At 40.7% G+C, this 22,533-nt stretch overlaps 1 protein-coding gene across 1 annotated transcript in view; it reads left to right on the forward strand.

The window, feature by feature from the left end:
• The window catches only part of SPATA16 (spermatogenesis associated 16), a 68,099-nt gene that overhangs the window by 35,782 nt on the left and 9,784 nt on the right, over positions 1-22,533 (forward strand). Inside the window, 2 exon segments of the mRNA XM_027647658.1 lie at positions 17,435-17,574; positions 17,801-17,929. Of these exon segments, the coding sequence (XP_027503459.1) occupies positions 17,435-17,574; positions 17,801-17,929 (269 nt within the window).

Below are 22,533 nucleotides of genomic sequence, written 5' to 3' on the forward strand. Positions count from 1 at the left end.
GACAGCAGTTGAGGGGGCAATATAACTATAGGACCCTAAATTGTAAATGACCGTTTGCATATGTCTTTTGGCTCCAAAAAAACACAAGGTTTCAGTGCTTAAGACTTGCTATATATTTAGATTGAAAGTCCCTTCAGTCTCTTCAGGTGGCTGCAGGAGCCACCACCACTCCTGTACAATGCCATGGACTACCTGTACACTGCCTGTACACTGCCAGCTAATGCCATTGCCTCGGGAGCTGGAAGCTTTGCAAGAGATCAAAGGTACAGAATAACAGGACACATTCATTCAGTCTTCCCTCAATATTGTGCCACATGGTCATTTCCCTTTTGCACCTGGGGACACAGAGAAGGTCTTTCCTCAAAACCATCAGCAGGTCAAGCAGGCAAAGCTGGATGCTTTGCTTATCTCCTCTGCTTCATCCACAGGATCCATATGTCATTCCTGAGATTAAACCCTGGCACCACTTGGAGTCAATGAGTAGTTTGCCAATTATTTTCCAGGCAATGAGGATTTCATCCTTTGTTCATCCTGTGCCGACTGGGCTAACGATGTTCAATTAGAAACTGCTCTTTGTTCTAGTGCAGTCAAGAGGATTCTTGCCAATGATTTGAATGAGCGTTAGATAAAGCTTATGGCTAAATCCAATCCTTATGCAGAAATCCATGGATCCCACTGAATTGCTTTTCTCCCAGAGAAATTAATGGGAGCTGTATGAGAACATCTAAGGGAAGATTTAGCTCCTGTTTGTAACAATATGTTACCCCCTGATACTGGGCCTGCTTTGAAATGTTTATTGTTAAATCCATGAATTTTTGGTTATATCTCATTAAGAACATAATACAGCCTTGGAAAGTACATTCTGAAAGGGTATTACAACTGGATTGGGATTACTGTTTGTGAGACACTTTTAACTAGGGGGAAATTTCAAATTCAATTTACAGTAATGTCAAACCACAATTAATATATAGGCAATGATAAGGGGAACATGCAGAAGTACACATTGATAACACTACATCAACAAATAAACTTTTCGTGCTAGTAATTAGGTACACAAGATTATTATATGTTTAATTGACTAAAGTGACAATTTGGAATTACATCTAGTCACATTTAATTGGATTTGGAATCTCTAGAGGAAAAGAAACAGAGAGCAATGTAGAGAGGCAGCCATAAAAGCAAACTGATTTTCTAAAGTCTGTTAAGACTCTGCATTAATATCCTTTGCACAATAGTTTTTTAATATCCCTCAGCCTAGAAAGAGTAATGCAATGATTGTCAGAGACAGTGGGAGTAGCAAAGCATACTCAGCTAGCTGACAAGACAGTTAATTACTTTTAGTTTGGGGTGGGTCTTAAGATATAGTTTAATCAAAGGTGAACTATATCTGTGTTTGCCATAGATAAGTGATATTCCAAGACTGTCAAGCTAAAGGGTATTCTATACGTTGATACTGTTCCTAGAACAAATGTACTTACATATATTTCACCCACAAATAATTTAAAACGAGAAAAAGAAAAACCAGGCTAAAATATTGTATAGCAGCCATTAAATATTTGCTGAGAGTAAAATACTGGAAAGTTATTAAAATAAAATGTAGAGTTGCTTGTTGGCAGATAGCTTAACTAGCTCAAAAAATGTTTATCTTAAAGCTGGACGAAGACTGAGAATAATGTGTAATCTTTTGGTACAAACCTCAAGTTGCACTCTTCTAATATTACCCCCTTTAAGTATTGCTATTTGCATCCTGCTCTCACTCATTTATTCTGCTTTTGAGATCAGGAGCCCCATGATTGCTGACTGTACGTTCATCACGATGGGAGGCATCGCGTACGCAACAAGAGACCTCATCCATCTGTATTGGCAGGCAAAAATTGATAGCCCAATGAGGAAGGAGGTGCCTATCTCACTATTAAGATCAAAATGAAGGATTACTGCTTAAAAGACTGCCGACAAAGGTAGCTCTTGGGCATATCAATCAACAGGACACTATACAGTACTACCGTATTTATAATGAAGTAGACTTCCTTGGACTAATTTTAAGGGCAAAATTCAAGGTTGTTAACCCTTGACTCATACTTCAATTTTATGGAGTGCTATAAAATTTAATTCTGGATACTGTATAGTCCCCTAAGCTATTTTTTGTGACGTTGTCCTACCTTAGTGACACTTTCCTTTTGGAATTTGCATGGTGCTAATCCTCTGACGCCTTTTGAAATTCTTCATCTGGAAGGGGAGCAAGAAAATGCCTGTAAAAACTGGTCTCAGAGGAACTTGCAGTGCTCTGTGAAGGATGACTAGGCAAGACCCCACTCTACAAAGATTACTTATGTGGGGAGTAGACCATTGACTTTAATGAGACTTGTTGGAGTGATACTTATTTGAAATGGTTGTTCAGTCCAATCAGCACAAATTTAAGTTTAAGGGTGTCCCTTCTGCTCTGAGGAGAGCTCTCACACAAACCTGGAGGTGAACGGATGCTGGATCCTTTGCTGGGAGATGCTCATTGCTGCAGACTCCAAGAATGTACCTGGTCCTCAGGTTCTCCACAAAAGAAGTTAAGAATACTAGGAACAGTATATGTCCCATGCAACAAAATTTCAGGGTTTTATTCTGATGGCATTTATTTTGGTTTATTCTATGAGATCATCTGTGACATCTCTACTGTATATGTAGTGGTGCAAAACATGTCTGATGTAAGCCAGAGTAATAAAGTTCAGAATGTGATCTTTTATCTTCCCTCACGTGGTAAATTTTTCCTTTTTTAAACTATTATTAGTTGCATTCTTATTGGTAAAACTGAATAAATCTCATTCCCAGGAGCTGCTGAATTTCAGTACTGCTGTGAGTGCAAAGTTCATCTCATTCAGAGAATTACCCACTGGGCTACTGTTTGCAGTGCCTGTGAACTTTCCTGTGTGCTTTCCAGCAGAGAATTTCTTCTGTACAAAACAGTTTGATTTTTTTTTTTCCTACTGGGTCAGACTTGTTTAAAATCCTGAGTTCACAAACAGGTTTTATGAAGGGGTCATTTCTTCAAGTGGAATGTCTTTTTTTGTCTCTTAACACCGGAATCCATTGACTTCTCTTCTTGATGTCATGGATATGAAGCTTCAAAGAATAAACCTTTAAAGGGGGAGCTGTCATAGCTGTCCTCTCCCCCAGGGGTTTAGACTGTCCTGCTATGTAACAGGGCCGAAAAAGTAGCATGAAGGACAAGATTCATCACATTTCCTCCTTGTAGTGTCTAAACCAGAAGCTGTGGTTGGGTTAAGGTGGGAATGAACCAGAACTGAAGGGGGAATGGAATCGCTTCCAGCCATTACCATCATCTGCCAGATAGCAAGGGCCAAATTATTTTGGCAGTGGTAACACTCTGGCTCATCAGTGCTTCACTCCAGAGCTCACAGCTCATTCCTCTTCCTGATGGAAAGTCCATGCATGGGCCTCCCTGGACCCCTGTGGTACCACAAGGAACCACCACGCTGTTTGTGCCCCGTTCCCACTCCTTCTCTGCCCTTCTCCCAAGTTCACTGCCATCTTTGACTGCAGGAGCTTTGAAATGCCAGTAGAGATCTAACCATTTGTTTGATTCCCCACTGTACTCGATTTTCACTGGGAGACAGAGATTGCTCTGCAATTTTGTGCTTTTTGTGTGTGTGCCTGAGCGTGGGCTACGCGAGGGATTCAGCGGTATCGAGATGCTGACACACACAGGAGAGGCAGCTGGGTGCCCAGTATTGCTCCCACTCAAGTTAATAGCTGGCACTCAAGAGAAGCTGCTCCTGAAGATATATCCCCAGCACCAGTAACAACCTTTGCCCCCCGCAGCTGATGAGTTCTGTGCACTCAGCATCAGGGGTGGCTTCTATGTCATTAGAGCGCACAGCAACAGTTATGCAGGATGATGCAGCATGTGACACTGCTCTGGGACTTTCCACGACAGAGAGACTGAGCAGAGGTAGCATAATCTTTTTTTATTAATATTCTCTCTATTTCATGGTGTAAAGCTGAAAATAACTTGTCACAACTATACATGCTCATGTGCTTTTGTAACCAAAGCAACAGCTATTGATGCACGATTTTCTTGCTAACTACTCCTCTGCCCCAGAACTCACCAGGATTGGTTCACAAACATGAGTAACATTTTCCAAGGAGGAAGGGAATAGAAGGGGAACAGGATGGTTTGTTTTCTCCTTCTGTGAAGAAAGATTTTTATATTATATATATCTTTGCTTTGATCAGTGGGTCATGTATATAATCTTCTGGTGTGTCATAGACTACTTTTGTTTCTTCTTTTCATGACTCTTTTAAGTGCTGCGAAAGGCTTTTCCTCCTCACAGCCTGTCTTCCCCTTCTGCCATGGCTTCAAATCTTTGTACAGACCAATTGAATCCTTGAGCTGACAACTTTACTGCAAAAAATTCAGGCCCTTAATTTACATCTGCAAAACACTTTATTTTTCCTACTTCTAAATCACTGGTTTTTTTCTCTCCTGATCTATTCCTCATGCTCAGAGCAGTCTTTATCTTGTATCTCCTCTGGTTTTCTTCTCCTGATATGGGTCTTATACTTTCCTTTGAACTTCTCCTATCCCTGACATCAACTGCCAGGAGTCTTCTTTCTTCAAAATCCTTCTTAAAACATCTTCAAATTGCTCCCCTTTTCATAATCAACTTTCACATGTTTCCTCTTCTCCAGCAGTAATTTGTTCCATGTGACTGTGTACCTCCTCTAAGGGACACTGCAAGGTTTGTATTGCTAGATTTTTAAGCCAGATGGGCTCATATTGGTGAATTATCTAACTTTCTGCATTAAAACACCAGAGAATTGCACCCTTAACTGCCTGAATCGGTACCACAAGAAAAAAGCAGAGACTGGTTTTGAGAAAGTTACCCAATCCCCTTTTTAAGCAGTTTAAGGATAGAATATTTACCATTGCCCATCTAATAGTTGATTTGTTGCATGGTTTTTCCCTATTTTTCTCCCCAGTTTACAAAATGGGATCTTACTCATCCAATCCAAACTTCCAGCAATTTATATTACACATTAATTTCTAAAAGCTTAAAGAACCTTTAGTACTTGTTATCTTCTCCGTGTATATGTATCTATGGATCATGATCAAGGCAACTTTAAATATTCTTTTTGATTAGGTTTTTGATTAGCTTTCTCTGATTGTCCCCTTTAAAGTAAATCATCTATTTCTGGATCTTCTGTACAGTGATATGTAATATCTAATGCCCTGTGTTGGTTTTGAATATTAATATCCATCTTCCATTCTACTCTGAGACAGAAGTATAATGCAGATGAGCAGTGGAAAAGTAATTTGCAATGGATAATATTATTCAGTAAGTTGGGCCTTTTTCTCTGTTCAAATATTTTATTCTGTGGATTGAAAATATACATTCCAAGCTAACACATCATCAAATAAATGGGCTTTTTTTCATAGTCCACTACAGATATGCACTGGATGATTTGTGTATTGGCTGTTAGATTGAAAATAGGTGAATTAAATAGAGTTCATCACAATAAATAATAATGGAAAAATTAAATGTAGTATGGTAAATATCTTCAGAGTGGTAGCAGCAAGACAAAGTTTAAACTTACTTATTACTATAATCAGGTAAGCTCCCTAGCGTTTATTGTCAGCAATGCCATTTCTCAGCTGGTAATAGCAAAATAAAGAGTAAGCTTGTGATATTTCATCCCACAGAAAGAATTCCTCTCCAAACTGTCCAGTTTTACTCACACCTTTGCAAACTGTTTCCACTGGCTAAAAACTGTGCAATATAAGCTGGATGTTTCATTTTGTGAGTAAAAATATATCACACCCATATGACAATGTCAAAAATTCCCAACACTGTCAAACAGGAACTTTGCAAATACCTTGAAAGTCACAGCCTGATTTCACCAATATCTGGCACTGCCATCTTAGTGTTGTGCCTTTATTACCTAATTTATAAATATCTCAGTCTCAACTCATTAGCACACTACAAATACAATTCCTTTTATTATTTCATTTTGAAAACCGTGTGCCCTATTTTATACTAGAGGTTGAGCTCCAGCATCCAACATGCACTTATACATCCAAAGTCAATCCCATCCAGCCAAAATCTCACACTAAATGCCATTGCACCAGCTATGCATATGTTGCAGAAACTAACAGAACCCCAGGAAAGCATTTCAAAGCTTGTAGGTTCATATCTGCATGCTTCCATTGCCATCTGTACTAAAAGCTTTAATTCATGAACGCAGCCAACATGTATTTGCTACAGCTCAAATGGAGACCTTTAATTTGCATTGGAGTAAACCAGGCTTTTAGCTTTAGTTCCAGTTCAACTCCAGTGTTTTGGCCAAGATTGCAGCCATCACAGAGCTGCTCTTAGCAGATTGAAAATTAAATTTGTGTTTCTGAGGATATTTCTGTCAGCTAAACTCAACGCCACAGAGAAAGCTTCCAGTAGCACCTGCAGGTCTGTGTATTCAGACCTTTGTTTTGCACTTTGGTTGCTGTTATGAACATCAGGTGCTTCCATTTCAAAAAAATCTGGGCTGTTCCAAGCACAGAGCAACCTGCACATCCCACAATAAAGCAAACAATAACCCAGCCCTGCGAGGTGGCTGAACACCTACAGCGCAGTGGTGAGCGCTGTCAGCTCCTTTAGAGCTCAGCTTTATCTCACACCTTGCAGGGTGAAAATCCAAGGCAAGGAAGTTAAGGGAAAAAGCTCTTGGTAGCCAAACCCTCCCGTGCAGTCCCAGCTGGTGCCCAGGCCTGTCAGCAGCCCTGTGTGCTCACGCTTGACCTGTGCCCTGCTATGGAGCATGAGGTTTCCAAGCTGGCAACGACAGGGATGTTTTGCAATCCTCCTAATGCAATGACTGATAGGAGCTGACAGGCAGCCTCTCAGGGCAGCCTGGCCATCATATCACTGAGAAAACGTATTTCTCATTAATTCTCGAAGCTATTTTAGCAGATCATGCTGCGCCACACTTCGCTGCAATAAAGTCCCACCTTTAATCAAATCTGGGGGAAAATCCGTTTGAGGTCAATGACTGGTAGGTGTACTGGCAGAAATAAGTGTCTAGAATGCCTGAGTCTATATTGTCTCAGAGGTCTCTGCAGCTTGTTGCTGCGTTAAGAATTAGTTTTGCATTTTCTCATGCCAGAAAAGAGATAACATTTCTCTTATACCTCTTCATAAACACCAATAGGTAATTGTCCTTCTTTTGTGCCTATGGCCATTTTGAAGGACAACACTTGCCTTGAAACACTGAGCTTTTAATTTTCTGATGGCAAATTGGGAAGTAACGATTCTCCTCATCCTGCATTTCAGAAGAACAAAATGATTTTGGCCCCTAAGTAGGAAGATCAGTTTGTTCTTAAGACAGTGCACTGGTACCCAGATGATCTCAGTGCAGCTTCTGACCAGTTCATGGGTTTCCTATGTTCTCATTGCATCATGACTGAAGCAACTTGCTAAAATTAGAATTAATAATATTTTGTCAGGGCAGAATGGGCCTCTTCCTGTGTATGCCATTTCAGAGGCTCAGAGCAGTCTGGCTTTGGAATACACTATTTGTAAGACATAACTGATGCAGAAAATCAGCATCATTCTGCTCCCAGGTACAGTAGTAAAAATATGGAGTAATTGAAAACTGGATTGAGAAAGCAAATAAAATAACATAGCAGAGAGTTTCTATCTTGTTGATACTGATTTGGGAGCTTTTCGTTGCTGTTGTTACTGCTGATATTTCCATTCTAGAAACAATTCTACATGTACAAATCGAAGGAATTTAATATTTTTCTTGCATTCTTTCTTCTTTAATAACATCAACCTCTACGTATTTTCTACCTACTTCTATTCTTCCAGTACCAAATCATTCAAGGTAGAATAAGTACTAATAGAATCAAAATGCTAAGAGAAGGTATTAGTTTAAATGTCACAATTATTAAAACAGATGTACTAATTGTCCCTAATTTGAGGAAAGATGGATTTATTTAGTACTAGATGAATGTAATAGGCAAAAACATACCTTGCTGTAGTTGGTGGCTGTTGAAATCCCAATATGAAACAAAACACCAACCCAATTAGGGTTGTAACTGTTAACAGGGGCCCATAAATCATGTCTCAAAGATGCTCAACAGGAACAACCTGGTCAGCAAAGCTCCAGACCATTTGAAAATCCTACAGGGCAGCTCGAAAGTAATGTGCATATTTCACAAGCAGAATTTTCAATTCATTCTGGGTTTTACTCGTTTCAAAGCAGAGTTTTAAGATTTACAAAAGAAAGCTGAGAAACCAGTGCAGAAACGCAGCCATTTGGTGCTGTTTTCAGGCCCTTATTGTTTCCTCGAGTTCTAAGGTCCTTAAGAACTTTCACATCCATTATCCTCTTCCTTTTTTCTTGCATACCTTCTCCTTTCTTCAGGGAAATGAAGCTACAGGCAGGAGTGTGTGCTGTTCCCGGGATCATTACTGATGATGTGGCTTTTCATCTGCACATCTGCTCTTGTAGAACCACAGAGCATACCATGCAAAAATAGATGGAGTCACTTTTCAGAAACATCTCTATATACAGTCAACTTGTCTTCTACTAAATTAGCAGCCATTCAGCCACATAAAGTGGTTTGCTGTTGCAATGACTCAGGCATGATTTCTCGCTGACCCTCTGAGCAGTGCTGTCCATTTGACAGGCTAACCACATCAGTCACCATATCAGCCTGTCTGATTCATCTCCTCACATTCAAGTCAAGTTCCCAAAAGATGTTTAGCTCAGTGCTAGGAAGGACTGACACCTCTTTCAGTTAGTTTCTACTTTTTTTTTTCTTTTTCTTTTTTTTTTCTTCAGGTTAAAAACCCTTAAAACCCCTTACAGCAAGTATCCCATCTTTCTCCCGGGAGTATTTCCTTGCCAGGCTCATGCCCTGTCTCTGAAGCACTTGCCTGAACCACCTGATGGATGCAGCATCCAGATGTTGGTCAGTGGGATGTGATTACATCCACATAAAGCACCAAGTGATCCTCAAGCTTTAGCTCTGCCTGTCTGAGTTCAGACACCTCTCTGAGCCCAGGCTACCAAAGCTGTTCAGCTGAGCACGGTTTATAATCCCCTTTCACAAAAAAACCTGCTAAACTGTGACCCGTTCCTGACCTAACAGGAGCCCTGCAGAGCTGTCCCAACATGTGCTGGGGACCTGGGATGGCAAAAGGCTTCTCCAAGCACTGCAAAAGCAGCTGCTGCTCAGAGCAGCCACAGTGAATTGCCTCCCTGGAATCAGGGTATTCCTCACCACAAAAATTCTCTCGTCTTTAAAAAAGTGTCAGTGTTAACAAAACTGGTTAAAAACTATGGGTTTGGACACTGGATTAATGTAGAGGATAATTGGCATGTTCACAGAGGCATCACAGACGGGGAGTTTCCAGAGCAGCCTCCAGCCTTTCCATATGCTACGTATTCCAGGATTTTTCTTTAATGAATAGTGATCTCTTTGAAAGGATATAAAACATGGATTTCTTTTCTTCCAAGCATAAAAAGAGACTTAATAGAGTATCAAACAGGTCTTGAAGCCTAAGGTAACACATCTGCAGTGCCTCTGCTTTTGGGAAGACATGGTTCTATCGCTGTGGAGCTCTGCAAATCCGCTTTCAAAATACACTGCATACAAAATAACTCGCAGAGACTTAAATACGTTAATAACTTAAGACCCTAAATAAGCTGATATTTGATGTGACCTACATTAATGGGGAGGCACTATATGGCAGATAAGCAGAAAGTTCTCATTTATTGTATAATGCATGATTTATTCATACCATAAATATATTGAGAAAAGGATGTGCTCTAGCATTCTGTCTACTTATTTTTCCCACAGAACAAAAAAAAAAAAAAAATTATGTAAGAAGATCATGCTGGTGAGAAGATATTCATATCACAACAGCCACAGACTTAGTGGCAGGGCTGCCAGAGACTTCTTTATGGTTGGAAAGATATAGAGAAAAGCACATAGGTTGCGCTGCAGTGCACCCGTAATTCTAACTACCAGCCTAGGAGTGGAAGCAGTTCATAGAAGAGGCTAATGGCTTTACCCTGACTGATACCATTGCATTAATAAAAATCATCAATAAAAGCATCAGTTCCTGCTGTACTGTAAATGAGACAGGGGCTGAGTGTGCACTGCAGCTGTGAGATAAGGCACTAGGAAGATATCTAAATTTTTGGCTAATTCTAGATGTCAAGATAATTGGATTTCCCAAATTAAACCTTTCTGTAGTTAAAGAGGATTAAGGTTAGGGACTGTGGCAGGGAAAGCTACTGTCACTGTTATGATGACTTTTTCACTACAGTGCCATATTTCCTCGCCTATGTCTCTCTAAGCAGGCATATTTCAAGAGCTTCTTAAAAATATTGAAGTAGTTACATCATTTACCATCAAAAGTTGGCATGGGAAAGGTTTGTTTCTTGTGCATCTACCTATTCATTTTATGAGTTCTTAAAAGAATTTTATTGAGTGTTGACTCACAGAATTACAGACTGGTTTGGGTTAAAATGGACATTAAAGATCGCCTTGTTCCAACCCCCCTGCCATGGGCAGGGACCCCTTCCACTCTCCAAGGTTGCTCCAAACCCCATTCAACCTGACCTTGAACACTTCAGGGATGGGGCAGTCACAGCTTCTCTGGGCAACCTGTGCCAGGGCCTCACCACCCTCATAGGGAGTAAAATCTTGGATATGGCACAGTCAAGATGCTCAGAGAAGAGTATGAGGTGGGATAGAGTCAAATATATATTTAAAACCTTTTTCAAAGTAAAGTTTGTGGTTGATGAAGGGGTTTTGGCTTTTTTTTTTTGTCGTGATAGCAATCCCTCAAACCTGTATTTGAGGCATCCCTCAAGCTTGTGCTTTGTGAAGGAATTAATTTGTATTTTAATAGAAGTGCTGACAATATAAATACTCCTTGAGACACTTTGTCTCCAGATGGTTTCTCTGCAGACTTTCTCTGATTCCCCACACTTCCAAAACAGGGATATAAACCTCCTGACATTGCAGAGCATGAGTCAGTTCCATAACTACAAAAAGAAATCTTTCCTATCACCAGATTACTCTGCAGCCTCTTCTTAAACAAGTTTTTGCATAATTTCTGAAGCTGGATTCTGTCCACTACCAAGGTAAATCACCAAAATCAGTAGCCTCATGTCATAGTCCTTACATTATAATACAGTGCTAGAGGAGCTCTTTCTTCCATTTTAAGGTTACCCCAAGGACTTCACATTTTCTAACTCTGTTTGAACAAAGGGCTGGAGTGTAGCACCATGAGACCAGATACCACTGCAGAGACCACTTGCAAGATCCACAAAAAAATAAACCCCCAAATCTTCTTTCTTTATCATTTTATCAGTTTAGCAGCTGCCCCCACACTCATGAGAGAGCCTGGCACTTCTTCCACTCCAAGGGCAGAACAGCAATATCCTCCCTGGTGTATCTGACAGGATCTTCTAGAAAGGAGCCTTCCAATGCAAGGACATCAAAACACATGAAAATGGGAAAAAACAGTTGTCCTACCCACTTTTGCAAGGACTTCCCTGAAAGTCCATTGAGCCCTTCCAATCCTCTCCACACTGTGACTGTATCTTGAGTAACTGCACAGTGTACAGCACAGGAAATGTTCTGTAGGCATCCCTGTTTCCTGGATATGTTGCCAGATATTCATCCACAGTGATGGACTTCACTGCATAAAGGCTTGAAGAGAAAAATCCTTTGGGATTTCATCATAAAAAGTTTTCTCCTCAAAAGTTTTTATGGGCTGAAGTTTCATATCTTTAAAGACTTTACCCCATAAAAATCCAAGAGGATAGTAAAACAAATAGTGGCTATGTCCAGGGTCACTAGCCTGGGGAAAATAAATGCTCTTGGGTAATGATAAGAATACCTTCAAGAACAGTATGGACCAGAAATTGAATCTCTTCTTTTCCCCACTGGCTGACATTTTATCATTATAGCCTGCAGAGCTGGTCACTATTTTCTGTGTACAGTAGCCATGGGAACATGGCAATGCAAAGATACCATAGGTGTGATTTTGAGCTGTTCTTGAGGATGATAAACCCAAAAGTGGACTTTGCAAGCAGAATACAGAGCTTGTCTGATCCAGCCACTCACTTTTTCATCTTCCTCATTACGCTTATTTTAAGTCTTAAGTGTATGGATACACCCCAAAAACACATTCACATGTTCCTATCAATCCAGATTAGGAAAGGGCTGCCAAGATATAGAAAATAAGCAGAATACCCAACATCTCACACAAAATAAGGCTGGCCTGATTCTGTGCCTATATTTACATGTGAAATTCAGCAAAACTTGAACAAGTAAGCCTCTGCCTTTTAAAAATTGTACCTTGGAAAGTCAGATTGGTGGCATTGTTTTACTGCTGATCCTCTAAGGACCCTGAACAACAAGATAATTAAAGTCCATAGAAATAAGAAAACCTAATATCACTTCCCTGTGAATCAGTGCAGACTGGTAAATATTCCCTCAGGAAGGAATGGACACAGATCCATTTGTGTGTCCCCAAAGCTCTTTGCAGGAGGACACACTTGCTATATTCTGGTCTGATGCCTCCAGATCTGTGGCATTAACCATGGATAACACCATTGTGTCCATGGATAACATGGTTGTGCCCAGGGAAAGCTGGAACTTCTCCTCACCTGGGCGGAATGTTATTATTGCCCCAGGTGGTCATGATACTATTACACACATTTGAGGCTTGTTAATTCTCCAGGGCTAAACTGGCCACTCCAGACTGCTTCCATTCCAATAAATACAGGATAACAGGCTGACTAAATATAGACTTCTAAAATATAAACAGATCCCCAGTGATACCCTCGAGATCCAGGCAGAGTATTCAGTGTAAGAGCACTCAGGGTGCACGTGTGGCAGCCTATCCCAAAATCTACTCCAAACAATTATAGCATTTCTATGGTATTTCTGCACAACCCATACCAATAAACAGGATGGAAATAAACTGGCATAAGACCATATCAGAAGTTCTGTTGTCTAAATCCATTTGAGAGAAAGACACAGATACCTAACTAATTGGCACTCTCGGCCTTCCATTCTGGCTTGGTGGGAACAGTCATCAGCTAAATCAGTGACTCACGGAGGCACACTGTGTCTTGGATAATTTTACATAGGTGGAGGATAGACTGGAGAACAAATATGAGGGTTTGTTAATAAAACAACAAGCTGGACCCCTAGTGATACCTTCTGTGAATCACTTCAGTGGATGAGGGGATCTGGGAGATTCATATACCCTGTAAAAATGCATATATCTTTTCACGTCATGCTTTTCTGACTATCTCTATTAACTTTGTGTTATCCCTGTCACTATTAACCAGGTTTATGCTTCTGCCAAGGCACATTAACAAAGCCTTGCAGTTCCCCCAGTTTTCAGAAAGCAATGCCCATCTCAGGAAGACAAAATTGTTGTTATCAACAGATGCAGCCACAGCAGCACTGAACAGGGTCTTAAGCCAAAGCCCAGCCCAGGAGGAGCTGCAGCTCAGCCTCCCTTGCCCTGATGGATAATAGGGCTGAGTAAGGCTATTCCCAGTCTGGCAGCTCCTCCTGGCAGCTCCAGCACCAGTTCATTGGGGTCCACTGAGTGTGAAATCCACCTCTTCACATCACACCAGCACAATGCATCATTTAAGTCATTTTTAAGGGATGAAAAGGTTCATAAGCTTCATGTTGCCCTCTGCACAGGAGTGAATTTTACTCTTAATGCAAACGGTGCTTAAATGCAATATTTTAAGACTAATATTCCGTACAGGCACAGTGTCTGATTCATGCCAACCCAAGGGGTAATGTGAATGCTTAGCATTGTTTAACCAACTCCCAAGGACTGAATAAAACCCTCAAATGAAAGCTGTGACCTTCAGAGAGCATGGAATCACTTTTTCTTTTTATCTAAAAGATAATTTAGCTAATACTTTTCTCCTCATTGAGGACATAGGCTCACTGCACTGAAAACTGTTTACAAATGTTCTTTCTCCATCAAATTGATTTTCTGAGTATAGAAAGGCAGTGTTTTCTGGAACTAATTTAAATTCCCCTCTAATTAATATTCAAGATCAAAATATGTTATCTTTGCATGACTGTGCAATTATTAAAGGGAAAATATCATCAGAGAAAGTAGGGAGGGGTATTTTATTTTTTTTAACTAGCCATTTCCTAATATGCAATGTATAATTTCTTTGCCTTTTTTTAGGCTATAACTCAAGAAGCTTTCAAGAGAGAAATATCTTTTTTGGCTATGTAAAAACCATTTGTGAAAGGAGATGAGAGTGCCAAAATAAAGGAGGCAGACAAAACCTTTGCTAAAAAGCACCCTGATTACATGCAGCACGTATTTACAGGTAACAGCAGATTTCACATCCTCTTAAGCACTGTGTGTTTTTTGTGTGCATGTCTGACTTAAAAAAGAGGTTGAGAGACTCTGAAGCTTGAGGTCCAGACATTTCTACACTTCCGGGGGCGAAAACTGTCTTCTGAGATCTCCTCTGTGATTGTCTGTGATTTAGGTAATGGAATGAGCACTCAGGCAAAGTACAGACTTTATACTGCAAATCCCCATAAATATTATTTTTATCCATGAAGTGCCATATTTCCGTTGTTGGATTTCATTATTGCAATTAATCTTTTGTTCAGAGGTAGGTTTGCAAGTGTACTGTGGTTACAGGGATGCTCAAGCTCATTCCCACCTCCACGGATTTGCATGACCACTGATGGTCACACCTGCAGCAGGGCCCTCCCTTTTCAAAATTACCTTTGCCTTTTATGAGCTCTACTGGGCTGACCACCACCTTTGAGAGCATCTCATCTGCATGGATGGGAATAGAGCCATGTTTCCTTTAGCCTTTTGACCACAAGTAGGATCCAGAGTGAAAAAGGGCTTTATCAGGGTCTGTTATCATCTCCCAGCACAGTGAACTCAAATACTATCTCCTGGCGCAAACACATGCCTAAATTCTGGTGACCATGGGCTTGTTTCAAGCGGAATGGACATGACATTTTGGCAAAAGAGAGCCAGGAGGATAAAAGGCATTTCTTCCTGTCATTAACCCGGTGATTTGGAACATAGTTGACCCTGATAATGCTTGGCTTTGAATTGGTGTTTGAGAAACATAAAGGGAAAAGTACATTTCCCACGTCAAATTCTGGAAAGCCTCTATTTTTGTCACACAAACTGGCTGTGTAGCTCACCTCCCACTGTCACTGCCAACACAGCCATCCAAAAGGCTGAGAGGCTGCCTGCTCCCTGCAAGAGTTGCACCCAGGTCGGACAGCTCTGACCCCGCTGAGCCCAGCACTCAATGGATAAATCGGGTTTCCAAAAGGAGACACACTGCGTCTCTGGAGACGAAAATAAAATCTACTTCTAAAACACAAATAGGAATTAGGAAACCAAGCGTTTGCCACAAAACTGTGCAAAGAGGTAGCACAAGTAAACTTGCTTTATTCGTGTCGGTTTTGCTTTAGAAAACCAGTATAAACCTAGATGGTGTTTTGCAAGTTGCAGAGCACCCATGTATTGGATTTCTGGCAAGAGCTTTGGGGTTGTTCAAAGAGAGAAAATGAGGACTTATTTATTATGAAAATTGTAAAATCCCTGTCTTCCTTTTACTTGCTGATGTGACTGAGGAAAATATTCTGGGACAAAAGTACTGGCATTAAAAGAAGCATAAAATAAAACTCCCTCAATTTACAGCAAGGGTGAGACTTTCAGAAGCACACAAGCAAACTCAGTGATTTTTTGTTCATAAATCACTGAATGAGTCCGAAAATGTCATCAGTCATTTTCTTATGCCTCCCAATAAGGAAAAAGAAAGAAGGGAAAAAAGGAAGGGTAAAAGATTCAGATCCTATAGAATTTTATAAATATATAGTCAATTATAAAACAGATTGAACAGTTCTGCCTTAAAATATGTTTTAATCTATCAGTTAAAATAATTGCTTCAATTTTATACAAATTTTTCTGAGAGTAGGTTTTGGAATCCCTGAAGTTTCTAGGAATAAAATGGTATAGAAGGCAAAGAAAAAACAATATCTGTATCAGGGCTGTCCTGGAAACCCTCTCAGACAGAGCAGACATGGCTCCTTTTCCTACACTTGGTGCTGAGATAATTCAAAACAGCCTTAGGTGAAGTCAGCTGAGACAATAGAGGTTCCTCAACTTAACTATTCAGATCTGACCTAAAATCACAGTGCCCACCCAAAGAAGACAACAAAAGCAATAGATTTAGCTCCAAGTCCAGTGTGGCACCGAGTATCCAAACTGCAGGTCTGTATCTCACAGAGGTGAAATTAAAAATAAGAGGTAAGTCCCATTTTAACAGTGGGTGTGAAATACCAGGCATCTCAAGAACATGTTATTTTAAATAATCTTCCTATCCTGTAATAAATATCTGTCCAATTTTAGTCCAAGTTCTGCTGGAGTGTAAGGACTGAATTGATTTCAAAGTTTTCTTATTGCCAGGGAAAAGGAGCAGATACACATCGTGATCCAAGTGTACAATGCAGTTTGTCACAAAATTGGGAATCCATCAGAAGCAGAATATGCTGCAAGGGAAATATCAGGTCCACTTGCTTTGATTTATATGGGGGTAAGTCCAGAGAGCACCGAGTGGGGTTGTCCATTTGTCACTGTGACCACACAGCCTGGCATCTTAAAAGCAGAGCTCCCTGCAAACAGAGCACTCCTTTGTGAAAAGTGACACTGACATTCAATCTAGGTTTATTTTCTGCAGGGGAAGGGGAAGGAGGATAGAACTGGTCCAGTTCCCTACACAAAGGTGGCTTGTACAAGTGCTCTGAACATCTGTCCTTCCCGAGGTCAGGGCAAGACCCACTCAGCTGACACACAAGGGGTTTTGACAGCAGCAGTCACAAACTCTGGACATGCCACAGCACAGGCTGTCACATGCCAGCTGGGGGGATCAGAAAGGACAGGCAGGAAACTTGGGATTATGGTGGTGGTGATGGCAAAAGCACAAATCTGTAGGAAATTAAACCTCACAAATTCAGGGAACAACAAAACAGCTTCTTTTGCAGTTAAAAGATCCGGATGTTATGTTCTGAAGGGTTGAGTTATTAATGCTTTGGATGATCAGCACTGAAAAGTGCATAGATGGGAAGAACATGCTTTATCTTTTGCATCAGCAAAATTGAAGCTGTAGATGCAAAAGGTTGCAAAGTCTGAAATTTCAAAACCCTGTTAGAGCTGGATGGGTTGGTTTCGTCGCCTTTTTTCTGTCAAGCTTTCTAGAATCCATTTCACTCCTTTTTAGACTTCCTTTTTTTTCCCCCCTTGAAAAAAAGTAACCTCTCTTACAACTGAAAAAAATGAGGTAGTGGAAATTATTTTCAGTTCCCTTCCAGGTCATCACGGAATTTACATGTGGCAGACATGGCTGCATCTCCACCTACCCAGCAGTACTTACTTACTCTAGATTTCAGAAACAAATATATTGGAAAAAACTTGGAAAGGTCTTTAACTAGAAAACAGCCAATCTTTTCAGGTACACCAGCTTGCTTAATGGCTTGAATAGCTCAGTGGTGTTCTCCATGATCCTTGATGGATGAGGAGAGTTGAGGGGTTTCTTGGGGACTATTTCTCTGTGCTGGCAGCCCTGACTGCCCAGACAGCTCTCCCTATCCCCTTCACTCCTCCTCCAGTTTACCTTCAGCCTGATAGATTCTCTATGGAATAAATACAGTCTATGGTTTTGTGATTTCATTTCCTAGACCAGAAAGCACCTTTCAGTCCTACCATGGATGAAGAAACAAAAAGACTGGGGGAAAGCAGTGAGAAAAAGATCATACCAGTAATGGATTTTATAAGAAGCACCAGAATAAGTATAAGGTTCCTTTCTGGTGTGTGGTGGGTGTGGTGGCAGAAGCCTCTGTGTGTGTGTGTGTGACCTGTGCTTTTTGGTGGGTACTTCATGCTGCACGTGCTCTTCCTGTGTCCAGAAATTGTATTCCATGAATTCCATTAGGAGCTGAGCTCAAATGGGGTTTATATACCTTTAAGAAGTAGTCCTAATTATTTAAGTGTGCCCAGTTTATTTAAGATGACTTCACATGCGATTTTCTCAAGTCCTTATGGCCTGTTATATTATATCCTTTCTTCACATAACCACCAAAACTACTGTTAATATGTTTAATACCCACGGCATACTACACCTACCACCAGGGTCTCCATTAAGAGTTAATAATTGCTACCTGAAGCATTTCTAGTGGTTCAGGTCCTGAACCCTATGTATTGAGGTATGTGAAATAGCCTTCAAATCTGCTACAACCATATTAAAGGTATAGTAGTTAATTCTACTCCATACTTTCCGCAATAACGTACACAGCTTCTTAGCACCATGGATGTTGATTAGCACAAAAGGTCAAAAATCAAATTTGCATGTAGACTAGACTGTTTTAATGCAATTCTTAAATTATTCCTCTGAAAATAGGAGGAAGAAGCCTCTCCTCCCCAGATTGTGAATGCTAATGTTAATGCTTTTTCCCCAGCAATAACCGGTTTCGAGTTTTCTGCACGTTGAAGGAATCAGAACCATTTTCTCGTCAGGGGTGTCCTAGCAAATCACAGGATTTATATTCTTAGATAGGAGGTTGACAAAAACTGCTACTTAGCAACCCCTAGCAAGGAAGAAACATTAGCTGGATATTTGGGGAAGCTCTATCTCCTTTAGTCTCAGAGAGCAGCTGCTGAAACAACAGTAAATGCCTGCACTCACATGTTTAGTGGGAGGTAAAGGTGCTTAGTACTTTTCCAAAATGGGTGCTCTCGAAGTGTCTGCATTGCTGGGAGGCAGCAGAAGCAGGCTGAGTTCAGATATCCTCGAGGAAACACAGCTGCTTCTCTCCAGTTCTTTCCTGAGGCCTTGTGCTGTTGGCTTTGGATGACCAAAAGCCCAAGTTATTGATGAGTAGGCTAATAGAAGTGGTATCTTTGAGAAAGTGAAATATCTGTTCCTGCTGTGGGCATTGCACTTCAATGCACTACAAGAAGCTACAGGTGCAAACAGGCAGTGGGTTGGGTACTGGACGCAGAATAAATCCCTAGTTTTTGCAAAAGCCCCAGTAAAACTGCAAATAAAAAAAAATTGAGTCCACAATTCTCTCTTTGGGTATAACACAGAGCTTTTAGAGGTGAGATTCCTCTATCACAGTTATATAGGCAGCAGCAAACTTGCCTTTTGTTTCAAGGAGGTCGGCACAGCATCCCTGTGGCTCAGGCCAGGGCCATCCCAGTGCCATCTTCAGCAACACCAAGAATGGGATAACATGGCTGAACCACGGTCCTACAGATTTATAACCAGCCCTGGGGGTCAGTGTGGGAGCTTTAATGGAGAGGAGGGAAGCCCCCAGGTGGAAGGAGTTACCACTGAGTTATAACAACTACTAATTCCATATTCATTATCATTCACTTTCCTTTTAGTTTTCATAGGATTACAAGATCCAAGCAAGACAGAACCTCTGACCCAAAGAGCAAATGACAATGCCAATTACACCTGATAATACAGGCAGGCACAGAGCCAGAGCTGCTCTGCTACTGAGGATGAACATCTCTTTATGGGCCTGACAGATTTGGCAAATTTTGCTTCCTTGAAAGTATTATGAAGTTTTCTATAAGCTAGAAATACGACCCATCTTATTTCTGTCACACACAAACTAAATTAAAAACTTCAGCTACAGACTTGAGCTATACAACAGACTTTAGAAAGATAAAAAAATATCTGTTTTTTAATAGAACCAACATTCCTTTCTGTCCTCTTTTTCATTTGAAGATGCAAATGTACAATCCAAATTCTTGTCCTGATCAGATTTTTTTGACACAAACATCACACTGCTAAAGTAGAGCTTATTAAGCCACGTCAACACTCAGTACTTAAGTCAATTCTGTCACCTCAGCGTTGCAGCCACACAACTGGAGTTAGTTATGTGTTTTATATGCACACCACTGTCAGCAAGAGGTGAAGTTTCATGTTAAAAAATCAGAGAATTTTCTCTTGCCCCCCCTTCTTCATAAAGAACAGTCAGTCCCATTTAAATCAAGGGGACATTTGTGTATCATAAAGCAAGAAGCATTTGAGAAAGAATGTCACAGTCTGGTCCCTGTGCAGCATCATCTGTGGCTGGTGGGAAATGCCATAAACCTCCTCTACCCAGAAATACATACCATGGCACAAGGGTTATTTTATTTGCCCTAAAAAAGTAGCTATTGGCCAGACCTTCAACTACTCATATCCCAGCCAAGATTGCCAGCACTGACAAGTGGTTATTCTGTCCGAGTTATTCACTGGGGTAATTTCTGCTGTTTTGTATACACCAAGTTTGCCTTTCTGCTGCTATAATCCCATGCTGATGGCACATGATGCTACTTAAGAGGAGAAACAGTGGCCAGAGGAGCTTATTATACTGCTCATATCATAAAGGTGAACAAACCCTACCATATGATTCACAGCATGATGCTTCTATTTACAGATCTCACTGTTTTGTTGTCTATTTTTTAAGTGGAGGGAAAGTGTTTATTTCACATGGATTTCAGTACACAGACATTCTGAAGGATACCAAGGGCATTCAAGAAACATTATGATGGATTTTTTCCGCTTGTTACTGCAATACACTACAGAGCTGCTTGCAAGACATAACTTCATTCACATTTTTGAGCTGAAAAATAGTGGCAAAGACTCCACAATAGAAAAGAAGAACTATTGGGGGCATTCCAGGCTTTTGCAAAGTGGTGCTCTTTAAGCTGAGAGCTAAACATGCCATGCATATTGGATATGATACATTCTGCTTAAAATCCAGGCTGACCAACCTCTTTGCTTTTCTTTTTCTTTAGCACTCAGCAATTTAGCTTTATTTATAAATAGAAGTGGCAGAAGGGATGACTCCTTTCTTGCGTGTAGAGAAAAGCAAAAGGTGGGGGTATCGTGCCGAAATTCTCAATACATGAAAGGACAAATGATTCACTCCTCTCACATGCTCTCCAGCTCCTTTTTGCAGTGAAAGCCTGTCCCAGCTTTGCTCTGGTTGTTAGTGCTGGGTATTTAGAAATAGCAGGTAAGCTCCCTCCAGAACTGACTGATCTGCTTTGTGTGGGGGCTCTTTCATCCCAAGGTCAGAGGAAGGAGAATGTCACAGGGCTGATCCTTGGGCATCAGGACCTTATTTCCCTCCCAGCAGGGAGGTCTTCAAAGATGCCGCTGGAATAAACATCCTTTTTGCTTTTAGTTTAAAGGGAATTTGTACAGCAAAAAGTTTTCTAGGGAATGGTCCCACTTGGGAGGACCCCTGCCTCAGGCAAGACTGCCCATTATGAATTAATTCCTCAAGAGATAGTCCATCAATTGCTCATTTTTGGCATACCAGACAACAGGGGTGAGACCCACCCAGAAAGTAATAGCATCATAATTTAGTCGTTTATTATCTGAATAAGTTACTGCATTTCTAACCAGGATACAACTGTGACTCCATAAAACTGCATTTGTTGATTTCTTTGCAACTAATTCTTTTCCACTGGAGTCTCTGTTTAAGTTTGCTATTTGCTTAACCTTCACTGTGCCTACCTGAGCTGATTTCATCTTCATCTGATTGCCCAGTCACTTTATTATTTTTTTAACTGCAGCTTAGTAGCCCCTTGAATTCTGCTGTAGTTCATGTAATCCTCATCATGTGGATCAGCTCCCTGTGGAATTTTTTTCTCCTGCCAGCAGCAGTTATTTACTTCCTCTTTCTGCATTTCTCATTGTCACTGAAACACCACCTCTGACAATGTTCAACCCCCTCTAATCCCTTCATAAGAAAACCTGGGTTTGGTTATTTATTTACTTCCAACCTACTCTAAACTCAAACAGCATTGCTGTGTCCGTAGAGTGTGTGTTGTCTCAGATGTCCAATTTGTTTCCCATAGCTACATGGCCTGCTCTCATATTTTTCAGAAGAGTCAAGCAGAGAAAGAATTGTTTTCTTTTTAGCCTTTGCTTTCTTAATCACTGGAGAAGCGCCCAACAGACACAGCATGATGAGAGAGGATTGTTACCTGCTTCCTTAGCTGATGACTCAACGTACTCATTTCTTAGTGCTCACACAACAAGGGTTTGGGTGGATTTCAAGAATAGCAGGGAAAAAACCATTTGCTGCATCTCAAATGTTGTGAGACTATTTCATGTTGATAAGAGCTCTCTTTCTCATTAACTGATTGCTTCTCCCTTTTTAAATGCACACAGCTCTACCTGGGGACACAGCTAGCTGGCTTTCAGACACAGGAGATCAGGCAGAGACTGAGCTCTGTTTTGTTCCTTGCTTTCACACCACTCTGACTAGATTGGGTCAGACTTACAATTTCACATATCAGAGAGCAGAGAAATCTTCTTTCTTGCTGATATCTCCTACTAATACTAGGTCAGGTCCTCAGAAACTGACTCCTCAAGTGATAAAAATAGTTTGTAAGAAAGTTG

The sequence above is a fragment of the Corapipo altera genome, unplaced genomic scaffold (assembly GCF_003945725.1).
Source record: "Corapipo altera isolate COAL_440 unplaced genomic scaffold, ASM394572v1 113, whole genome shotgun sequence".
In the NCBI taxonomy this organism is placed as follows: domain Eukaryota; kingdom Metazoa; phylum Chordata; class Aves; order Passeriformes; family Pipridae; genus Corapipo; species Corapipo altera.